General features: G+C 48.3%; 1 protein-coding gene across 5 annotated transcripts in view; it reads right to left on the bottom strand.

The window, feature by feature from the left end:
* LOC119393729 (protein timeless homolog) overlaps positions 1 to 12004 on the bottom strand; it is a 528180-nt gene that overhangs the window by 224742 nt on the left and 291434 nt on the right. For all 5 annotated transcript variants that reach the window (XM_049416331.1, XM_049416330.1, XM_049416329.1 and 2 more), the window contains exons 23-26: positions 4506 to 4688; positions 4357 to 4425; positions 3683 to 3798; positions 2386 to 2681 (exon numbers count right to left, since the gene is read on the bottom strand). In XM_049416331.1, coding sequence (XP_049272288.1) covers positions 2386 to 2681; positions 3683 to 3798; positions 4357 to 4425; positions 4506 to 4688 — 664 coding nt within the window. The remainder of the gene's footprint in view (positions 1 to 2385; positions 2682 to 3682; positions 3799 to 4356; positions 4426 to 4505; positions 4689 to 12004) is intronic.

Here is a 12004-nt window from a genome sequence, read left to right as displayed (position 1 = left end):
GCTTGGAGGCTCAAACTTCGGGGACCGTTAGGTCCACCGCTACGTGGGACTGCCTCCGTAAAGCGAATGTAAGCCTGATAAATGTCAAGCGACGGTGTTTAGGCCGCGAAAAGGACCGCCATAGACACAAGCGACAATTCTAAACATGCCGTTTCGCCACGAGGACGTTGAAATGAGCGCGTTAAGCTGGCATGCTATGCCACCTTATACAAATGAAACCATGGCATTTGTATAGTGCACTGATTATTACGGCGTATCGAATACGCATAATTTCACTCTCAAAGTTTAACAGGGCTAGGTCAGGTTATGTTACGAGGAAATGAATGGTTACAGTAAATCTGCCGAAAACGAAAATTTAAAGGGCACTAAACAGATAAACAATTTCTCTCGCACTAGTAAATTACCATTTCACAATGGCAAAAATACAACTGTTACACCGAAAGGGTGCTTGGTAAGAGTGAAAACACTCGAAAAGAAAATACACGTAGCGACGCCACCTTGATGTAACCACGCCAACTCACTGCGACGTGATAGCTTGGACCAATTCACTGAGCGTCATAGCAAAACGTTTCCCTATAAGAGGGCCAGAGACTTAACGTACCAAGTTCCACGAAATTTTGTTGAGAAAATGTGATCAAAATACTAAAAAAAAAGCACTCTGACATCCGTGACGTCACGCTAGCATACACGTGCAGAGATACAGGCGTGAAATTAAAAATTAAAACTTTCATTTTCTCTTCGACTGATAAACCAACCATGGGGAAATTAATAACGCTAGAGCTTAAAGAATAATTCATCAGTCTAACTAGATTCAATGTTACACTTTAGTGTCTCTTTCAACATTCGCCAGGCGGAAAACTAACCTTAAGAAACATGGACGGAAAATCTCACAGAAAGAGTGATTCGAAACAGACAAAAACCAGCGAAAATATCTTCCTTGCAGACTGTCAAAACGTCACTTCCAACGAACAGATATCGGAAGACTCTGTTGAAGTGAAATATGGCTCTTTGCTAAAAGAACCAAAAGCGGCCAGGAAATGAGGTACACATAAAAGCGCCACGAAGAGCCGCCTCGCGGTGTGTACGCCGATCAAAGGAAACACGCGGCATACGGCTGCGTCACGTGGTGCGTGCAGCAGCCGCGGTTGGCGTGAAAAAGGAAATCTCGCGACAATCCATCATCGAATCCTGAAGGGATCCCTCTGAGGAAGCGACACGCCCGTTACTTCGGAGCGAGAAAACGCCAAGAATTAAACGGAAGGCAAAGCGAAGCGACAGGAACGTCACTCCGTGTAAGACTTCCAAAGAGAGCAGCAGGCCACGCAGAAACTAGGCTTAGTGCGTTTACGGACAATAGGTGGCCTAAATTAAGTTTACGGAACATAGGTTCCTAGAAAAGTAAAAGTAAAAAGAAAAAAAATCGATGCAAAGAAGCCTGCAGAGTTGCGCAAAACCCTCGGCAGCACACGGATCACACGAAAATAAAATAAAGAAGACGATCCCGCAACGCTTCGGCGTAGTGCATCCTGCACCGCTCTTTCATGGCGGCGCCATCACTGTCAAAGTGGTAGGCATATATTACGTGTTCGTGCCTGCGACCCCGACTTGCATTTGTGGCGCTGTGGTCAGCACGTCCGGCTACATTGCTCGAAAGTCGTGGCGTCAGAGATTCGATTCCGCGGCCGGATAACTCAGTGACAGTCGTTGTCTAAGCTACCCGCGTGTACTATTATTGACGTCGCTTCCGTGACGGAAATGACGTGCGTAAATTCTAGATGGACCACAGCATCAAACAGTTTCGTATGAGTAGACCAGTCAATCTTTGGATTAAGTTTGAAGGCAATGCTGATGCGACGACGGCGTGTAGGCAACAGTTATCCAGTGCTCGTAGTATGTGACTAATTACGGCAGCTTGTCCTGCTACCCAAGGACCTTGCACCCGAATAAGTTAAGATAAAGGCCATCTAGCTGGGCAATCGAGGTTAAGTCTTGAATTGCGGTCATCGGCCTGCGCGCGGACGGCAAGCGGTTTATGCGAAAATACGAGTTTTCACTAAACCTGAGGAAGTTTAACGGATGAGAGCGCCTCAGAGCTGCGATCATTATGTACACCGATACGCACAACTTAACATCATCAGTGTCAGACATGACAGTTATGTCATGTCTGACAATGATGACAGACATAATAGTGATGACAGAGCCCCCCCCCCCCCCCCACACACACACACTTCTCAGAGATATGTTTCATCAACAAGAAAATACTGATAATATCTCACATCACCAGTCGCACCGGTGGTACAAGAAACTCGAGGTATGTAACACAGACCGCGATCGGTCAGTGCATGCAGGCTCGCCATTACAGGAAAGAATCTCACAGAAACTCACTCGTCTTGGCGCGCTCTCTTCTTCTGCAAAAGCGCTTGCAATGCCTCGCGGTGCTTTAACTTGTTCTTCGGAATTCGTGCACTCGTGGCAGACGCTTCGCGGTCTTCGTCGATCACCAGCGAAGGGCCATCGGAATCTGAATCTGTCGAGATGAGTTCGGGAGCCGCTTCGTTTGACGCCGAACCCACGACCAAGAGTGGCGCGCCATAGTCGCCCTCCAGCGCTTTCTTGATGACGGTGACCCGGGAGTTGAGCATGGTGGTCGTCATGTCGGCGGGAATGCGCCAATATGCTTCCTGAAACACAAGAAAAAGAAAGGTATACGTAACACAGGATTGAAGGGACACTGAATTACAAACACGTACGTGCAATGATGCATCACCGTCGTGCACGACAACAAGAATACGTGACATACAGAGGCAGTGCCGTTACAAAGCGAATAACCTGTCATTGTCGTAAAACAAATGTGACGTTTGACGTACCGAAGCAATTAATAATTTAATTGTTGGGGTTTAACGTCCCAAACCAACGATATCATTATGAGAGACGCCGTAGTGGAGGGCTCCGGAAATTCTGACTACCTGGGGTTCTTTAACGTGCACCTAAATCTATGTACACGAGCCTCTAGCATTTTTTCCTCCTTCGAAAATGCGGCCGGGATTCGATCCCGCGACCTGCGGGTCAGCAGTCGAGCACCTTATCCACTAGACCACCGTGTCGGGTGCACACGAAAGCAAAACACAGGCTCACTAACTAGTACAGGCGCCCTGGATTAGCATAAGGCTTTCTAGGAATCCTTATCGGGCACTTATTTCTAAGAGACTGGCATTCCGGTATCCTGACACCATCGAAATGCCAGGGCGAGGAATTTGACATAATTGCAATACGCGCATAGAGAAGATGTACAAGCTAGAACGCCTAGCAACTACGGTTGAACGTGATTGGCCATACTGCGTTAAGGACACTCTTAAGGTGATAGACCCTAACAGTCCCTTCTTCCCTCACAGCGTGATCACTCCACGGCAGCCAGTCACGCTCAACTGCGGTTACTGGGCGCTGTAGTTCAAACATTTTCAGTGCACGCTACCCGTAGTACCAAGTTACCGTGATTATAAGAAATCGGCTCCTAACCAACGGCAAGACGTAATATAAATAAAGAAAACTTGACACAAAAATTGTATGTCCGTACTTCCTTAAGCGTAGTAGTTACGCCAAAATAGAAAAATAGTGTTCCTATGAGGGAGACTTACAGTGATGAGAAAAGAAAATTCGGCATCGAGACGAACATCCTGCGTACCTGTTCGTCCGCAGGTGGCTGGATTCCCATTGTACGAAGCAAGCTGCAGAAATCGCTGTTCTCCATTGACGAATGGTGCGTCTCGAGTATGGGCACCAGGGGCACGGAGGAAGGATCTGCGTCACAGGCACACATCTAAGAATAGGAACTGCCATGAAACTAGGGGGGGGGGGGGCAGCGAAATATTTCAACACCGAGAGCTCTTTCACGTCGACGTTCCAACAGGGTAAAGGAAAGGAAACAGAACGGCGTCCCCCGGCCGTGCTATGCAATTTGTACGTCTCGCGAGAAGATTAACGTACGTAGCACGGAAATGTACTTATTCGACGGTAGGCTGCAAAAATGAAGCACTGGGCCGAGAACTTCTATTTTTGCTTCGAACAAAAATAATAGAAATCTGTTCTTACGGACCGAGGCCTCGGGGAGGATGTCTGCGCCCAGATATATGGTTGCCATGTTCGAGGAAGAAAAAAAAAAATCTAAACGAAATGCCAAATTGCTAAGATGGACTACACTTAAGTGAATTTTTTTACTTGGATAAATCCGCGATTTAAGGCCTCGTTGATTTAGGTATAAAGGCACTGGTACTCTGATTGGTTTCCCGAACTACATATAGTAAATAATAATAGTATTAGGGCAAAAATAAAGAAAGTAGGCAGTGGGGAGGTGCGCACCTTCGGAGTCCCAATCCTCGAGCGCATCCTCCAGAGATGAGAGCAGCCACTCCAAGCTCTCCTGGCAGCCTTGAATGAGGAAACAGAGCATGAAAAGCAGTTAACAAATTAAAAGAAATATGTTGTCTCCATTGTCAAAGACACCTTACCTGTTTCCACCAGCTTGGAGAGAACGCTCCTGAGTGCTTCCGGTGACGTAGCAACTTCCGTTCGGGGCACGGTGCGAAAAGTTGGCGCGTCCTTCGGTGGTCGGCTAGCAGCGTTCTTGGGTGTACGGCCGCCATTCTTTTGCTGGGATGGGCGCACAGGGTCTTCGCCACTCTTGAACAAATCTTTGAAAAATTGAAAGGAAGAAACAGAGGAGCAGGCCACGAATTAGATATATAACACCTCCAGCTGCCGTAAACTGTGGGGCGGCTTCGCGAACGTGAGCGTCGTCAATGTGATCGACAGCACAGTGCTCACCAAGTGCTGCGACACAACAATAACGACGACTGGGATGCACACGAAAAAAAAAAAAGATGCGCGGACGAGAATACGAATACGCGTGATGGCGGGAGCTGCTCATCGGATTCAATTATATTTTGTTGCGTCCAAGTTCAAGTATCTGGCGATGCAACCCGACTTCAAACATTTATCAATGCACCCAGATGAAATATTCTCGTAATGCCTGCGTAGCCGTTCATACAGGCAGGCTGCAAAGTCTCTAACCGATCCAATTACGGCCATACACCGGACGCTGTTTCCGGACTCTTCGCGGAGTATCCTTATTTTCCGAGCATTTCGAACTTTCCAATAAAGAAAAGGAAACTCACTCGCAACTTGCATTCGCCTAAGACGGCTCGAATTATGACGTACCGTCCGGTAATGTCATAATTCATCATCATTTTGCGAAGTAGCGAAGTAACCCCCACGCGTCTGTAAAGCAACGTGTGCACCTAGTCGCTGCACACTGTGTTGATGCTGTGGTTGATGATGATGAATTATGACTGAGCCCTTTGTAATGGGTGGGCAGCTCCAAACCACTCACTAGTTACGCAGTTCACATGGCGCGATGCCCGGTGCGGTTCTGACGCTTCGGCCACGCAGTTGGACAGTCTGCCTCCGAACAATTGGTGGGACATCAAATATCGCGCGCGCTTTACATAAAGGAAGGGAGGAAGAAAAGAAGAGAGAAGCCAGGGAGGCTATCCAGGCACACGCCTGGTTGGCTACCCTACGCTGGTGGAATGAGAAAGGGTAGTATAAAGATGAGAGAGAGAGAGGGGGGAAGAAAAGATGAGTAAATGCCTTGACGCGCATGTAGCGGTAGCGCTCTACAATATTCAAAAGCGTTCACTTAGGCCCGTAGTCCTCAAAAAGCGCAAAAGTGCTTTAACTGCCTTGTGTGCCGACAAGTCCGAAACATATCTGCGAGCATCTGCGAAAGCCACGGCCTCCACCATATTAGCACTGACACCCGCAGGTCTCGCGGACTTCGGTCTCCCTGGCAGTATGCGCTCAGCGACGAGAGGCGGTAACAGCAGGGATCCTGGCTAAGACGGCGGGACGCAGGCAGCGTATCTCATAACCAGCGCTAGTCGTAAACGAGACCACACGTCATAACGGGCGCCGTAACCCACTCGCCCTCTCCAGCGCCGCAGCGCCCCTCACCCTACGGTATAATGCGTCGCTAACGTAAGCCCACCGAAGGTTTTATTGAGGGGAACCTCGTTAGCCTACAGCACATCAGACTTTGATTATAAAAAGCATGTGACATATACATCAGACCGCGGCGCTCGTATACCTCTACATATAAAGTCTACGCGGAATGCTACCGAGGAATTGTGATTTGGACCCATTTTCGAAGCAGCAAAATTCTTACTCCAGCGCATCTTGGAGCCCGAAGTCTTCTCCGGGGGTGCTATTATGGACACTGTCGCATTCTGCCATGTTGTCAAATTCACCGACTTCTCAACTCCGATTGGTTCAGAGGGCTCCCAAGTCCTTTTTGAATGGCTTAAAATGTCGCCATTAGGTAATTTAACAATATGGCGCAATTTGACAGTGTCCAAAATAGCTCCCCAGGTCACTGCTTCACTCTAAGAGAAAACAATGTTATGCGTTACTCTTTTCGTTGAGTGCTTACTTGCAACGTATATGACTCTCTTTAAAGATGCACGCTAACTCTCCTTCGCGTCCTACGACTCTCCGAAGAGAGTTTAATGATCTTCAAAGAGAGTTCACCTGTCTCTTTAAAGGGAGTCACATACGTGGCAGGTCAGGACTCAAAAAAAAAAAAAGTCAAAGCACCTTTTTTTTTCTTCTTAGAATGCTCTCTACTCAGCCTGATGTGTTCCAGTGGGTAGGGTGCGATTCATTTGCTTGTCATATATTTCAGAGCACACTTTAGGTACTCACTCTTAATTTTCAAGAAAGCCGAGAGCCCGTGTTCTCCGCAAGCCCAGTCATCTCCAAACATACGTTTAAAGTAAGTGCTATTTCGTCGCCGAAATTACACGTAAGCACTCAATGAGCTTACGCAAGTCGAGTCTGGTGTGTACTGCAGTTCGTACACCGCTGCAGATGCTCCTCTAATCGAGATTTCAAAAACTTAGCTCTGCAATCCTAAGCTAACGTCTACATTAGCTGCACATGACCTTGCTTGGCGCAGACGACAAACAGACCATTAATACGACTAATATTAAGCAACAGTTACATTAGTTATGATATTTAATGAAGTGCTCGTCGGTTTGCTGTATACACTCACAAAACTTAGTTGCGCCCCAACTATAGAAGGCATGACAAGGAGGTTACAGCTCCAGAAACTTGAATATCTGAACGAGATGTCTGCATGGAACGGGGGAAAAATGAATGACGGCAAGAGGTTGCTGCAAGGCGCGTTCTGCGCACACGAGGCCGGCTCGCATAAAGGATGGTAGGCGGCGCTTGATTAATGCTTCCCTTTGGTCTACGTATATTAGTCTCGGGCTGGGTTTCGTTAAAAAGGGAATGCAAGGGTGAACCTAAATGGGACTTTTGTACCCTGGCCCTGATGTAAAAGGGACAGGAGAAACGAGGGCACGTGGGTTGTTGAGCTCACCTTGCAGCCGCACTCGGCCTTGAGAAGTACACTTAGTTCGGTGCAGCATTTCGGCGCTGAGACTGCATCTTCCAGCGTAGTGCCTTCTCTATACACAGCGCCACTGCGGTCTCATTCGGCAGCACGTACGTAGAGTACTCAAGATTGAAACGCGACAATTTCGGGCTAAGCAGTGCCCGTACTTTCGTTTCTACGATCTTCAGTTCATGTCATATCGCCGTAATTTTGACTCGAACGCTTACATCAGAGCCAACATTACTTTTTACAGTCCACATTCGTAGCGACACGTCGTGGGTATCCTGAGACCTTGCGCGTGCTAGTCGTTACACTAAATGCTTTAATGTCACATTTCAATACGTGAGCACTGTTATATGAGCCCGAAGTTGCACAAGGACGTGGCTCGTTTATTGGCACACATGGTAGATAAGTAGCTCAGTTAAGAAGCACAGCGTCATCCAACAAATAAATCATGCAGATACCAACACGGAACACCGTAATTTTTGTGGCATAATCTTAATCGTGTTGATCTTACTTCAGCAAGTTATTAAGCATCCCTTCGGATCTACAAACCACTGTTCTCACTTTAACTTTGTAATCTCAGAGCCACTATTAGCTTAAGATATCAATGGCCTATCGAAGCGTCAGTGTTTAGACAAGTACGATGTGCCAAGCGTGCCATGCGACAGCTCGCTTACACACTTGACCGACCTTGGGGCAACAGCTTGCGAGTTTGCTTATCGGCAGCATGATACACTGCGCGTGATCCAAGCTCTCCGCTTTATGACGCGCAGAAGTCACACTTCAGCTCATACGCAAACAGACATGCCTCTGCGAAACTGAAGTACTGCCCAAGCTGGTTCCTCTATAACGTTATAGCGTTCGCTTGGGCAGGCTCGAAGTCGACAGTTTGGTGCAATTTGTCCCCTACGCTCCCCCATCGGAGTAGGCGACTGCAAAGCGCCAGCCGAATTGGCCAAAAAGCAGTTCTAAGGGCGCGCGCGGCTCTCTCGACAGTCTCTAATGGGTTTTCCCTCGGTGCCCTGCAGCGCAAACTCTTCACATTTACAGATCCATGCAGCGTGTGCGTACAGCCTTATTACACGGTCGTACCGCCCGATAGCTGCGTGAGAGGCTGCACTGCTCTTGAACGAGCGGGGGACACCGTGGAGCGTGTGAAAGCACACCCTGAACTGTCAGCATTAACTGAAAACATGCACTCCAGGCTATTCCACTGAATTTTTAGCTACCCCATCCTACACCCAATGAATGCACTTCGAGCGCTGCGTATACCTGGTATTGTTCTAGGCTTATAAATCGGTCACACGACGATGACACGTCAAACTTTCATATATAGTTGTGCGCAGGACGCATTTTCATGAGTCATATCTTGTTCACGTTCCAAGTTGTGAAGATGCGAGCATATGCGGACGCTGAAGGCGGTAACAGCGCAAGGTCGCTAAAAGTGACAATACAATGAAAGAACTCCGCGTTACAAAGATTCCTTTTCAATGATACACTTATGGGAGGCCACCTGTATTCAGCAAGGACTGCTGCCAAGAAAAGCAAGACTCAAGGTTAGTCTTTAGCTGCGTGATGGTTGTTAATACCATTGTAGTAGGGCTACGTGCGTTGACACACATTTAGGCCGTTGATACATCATATGCAAAAACGCAGCCGCAGCATACACTCAAACGGTGCAGCTCAAGTTGCACTGCACGGAACAAACGCGGGTCGAGCGAGAAGCTGTGCACACAGCGCTTTCAGGCCGATCTAGAGATTGCGCGAGCATTTGCTCGCGATCGGTTGCCTACAGAAGAGGCGCGAGAACTCCATTTGTCAAATGAAAGAAAGGAAGGCCGCTCTGCCAACTCGCTCAGACGAGACTATCTGATGGAGCGATCAAGTGCAAACAGGCACCGGGGAAAAAATAAATAAAGAAAAGGCAACGGGTTCTCTTACCGTTCGCTGATTGAGAGAGCGACTCGAGGGGAAGGTGTCGACACATTTACTGACTTTCAGAAGGGTGTCCTATTGCGCAAAACACTCTTTCCCCTGGTAGCAAGCACACGCGTGAATCAATTCGAGCACAGAATACAGACAGAATAAGAGTAATGACCCCAGCATTTCCTCATCTCCCAACTACCACTGCACATATTCGAGAGAGAGAGAGAGAGAGAGAGAGAGAGAGAGAGAGAGAGAGAGAGAGAGAGAGAGAGAGAGAGAGCAGAGTACTTATAGCGGTTCCGCTGTGTTCGGGTAGCATTACAACAGAAGTTTATTTCGATTTTTTTTTTTTGTAAATGCCAGACGCGCCCCGACTGACATGGCACCCGACCTAATGGCAAGACTACAAATGTCGGAATAGGCTCCCAGCTCGTCGAGCACAGCAGACAGAAGGCAAAGTCGGCCATAATTTAGTCGAATAGAGAGGTATTGTCATGAATACACGAGGAAAAAGAGGGGAGAGGGGAGGGGAAAGAGAGATTTGGAGGTAAACCAGAGCAGATCTCTCATTCGCTACTGTATACTCAGGAAGAGGAGAAAAGGTATCACAGAATGAAATGGGAGAAGATTATATGCAGATATCACAACGTCATTATGAGTATGACAATGACCAAGTAACAAACAAACAAACAAACAAACAAACAAACAAACAAACAAACAAACAAACAAACAAACAAACAAACAAACAAAATGCATAGTCACAATGCGTCGTTCGATCAGCTGCCTCTAAGAAAACGCAGCAACGCATTTTTAACAACTAACGATCAAATATGTGTAGGCCAGTGCCCTATAGAATATTGCTTTTTGTCAGTGGGCGTTGGTCCAGCTGACCTAATGCGTCTGACACGGCTGCTATTTGGTAGTTAGAAAGGGGGCACTGATAGACGTGGTGTGCGATTATTTCGCTGCACCTGTAGAATATATATACCGGGCTCACAGCCCTTCCAATGGTAACTGAATTCCACTAGCGGTATAATTCCGATGGTAATTCCAATTCCATTCCAATGGTAACTGAATAGAATTGAATTGAGTAAAGAGAGAACAGTGAGAGAGAAAGCCGGAAAGATGCAATCTTCAACATTGTTTCAACGGCTTTCACGTCTCAGCGTCGAAATAGCGCTCTTAAGCTGAAGAATAAGCAACGTTGAAGAGGCACGAAGAACTGCTTATAGGGTTGTCAAAGTACTAGACGCAAAGCGAGCGCGACGTGCAACTGCATTGAGGTCGTGGTGCCGTGCCTCAAACCAGACACTTCGCGGCGGGCAGGGCTTCGCGGCTCGCATCATTTCCAGCCCCTTCGATCAAGAAAACACAAACTGATCATGCCACTGGGAAAGACAACAAGCATGACAGGACAAAACCAGGTGCTCTACAGCCTTTCCGAAAATGATTCCGACGTGGGGCGCACATTACATTTTAATAAGACACACTCGCTTAATATTAAAACGTACCACTAGCGACTGAAATGACAGCAAATGTCACATGCAGGTGAAGAGAAACGCGAAGCGATAGGAGGACATTCAATGAAGATTATGTCAACTTCGTGCGAAAGAACTGGCGAAAATAAAAAGAAGCGTTACGAAATGACGAGTGGGAGCTATAAATGAAGCGTGCAGTGATTGGATCGAGACTGCTGGAACTCTAAAGGCAATTAGCAGAGGTAATTAAAAAGAAGGACACTAACGCAAGCAGACAGCTACGTGGAAACAAGGAAAACGTGTAGACGAAGACAGATAAGAGACAAAGTTAAGGCACGCATGCGGGGGGCCCCTCGCACTCCCACGCACACTGTACAGCTTCATTAGCTTCGGTCGAAAGCGAAGGTGAGAGAGGAGAGAAAGGAGGAAAGAGAAATCGCAGCCAGCACTGTAAGCACACACAGACACAGACGCCGAAAGTGAGCTCCGTTTCGATTTATCACGCAAGAACGCGTTCGCGGAATCTAAATGGGGCACGATAATTTCGATTAATTAAAACTCGCTAACGGCTCCCGCGATTTCCGGGACCGCGCTCGGGACGCGTTCGAACATCCGAGCCCGCTTCGACGGATCGCGCAGCAGCCGCTCGAATCGGACCCCAGCAGCAGCTAGCCGCGCTGAGAGAGCGCGAAGGGCGTGGGGAGAGGGTTAGTCAGGGACGGTCGACGTTCGTACGAGTACGCTAAGGGCGACAGCGACTGTCCGGGGTCGAATAGGAGACGGTGAGACCCACCACGGGTGCCACCCTCCCTTCCTAAACCTCCACACCCACATATCCTGGGGGCGGGAGGGGGGGGGGGGAGGGGGTCGATCTGTTCACGGCGCATTTCCCGAGGGTGGAAAAGTCAGCGGTCCGTAGTCACAAGCTGAAACTCGCGCCTGGCTGCCGGCGCGTTTGCACCAGAGGTGTCACGTAACTGCGCCGATGGCCGACTAGCCGACGCCGAATGCGAAAGCGGAGGCGAGGAGCGCGCGTTCGCGTCGACGGTGAAAACACCGTCCGAGGGCGAGACCCACACGCCGCTTCAGAATGGTTACTTCTGCAGTGCAACACCCAGCGATGCGGCGCCGTTCACGCATAGTG

Source organism: Rhipicephalus sanguineus, chromosome 5 (assembly GCF_013339695.2).
Source record: "Rhipicephalus sanguineus isolate Rsan-2018 chromosome 5, BIME_Rsan_1.4, whole genome shotgun sequence".
NCBI lineage: Eukaryota > Metazoa > Arthropoda > Arachnida > Ixodida > Ixodidae > Rhipicephalus > Rhipicephalus sanguineus.
The sequence above is the reverse complement of the archived record's forward strand: the minus strand, read 5'-3'. Positions and strand labels throughout refer to the sequence as shown.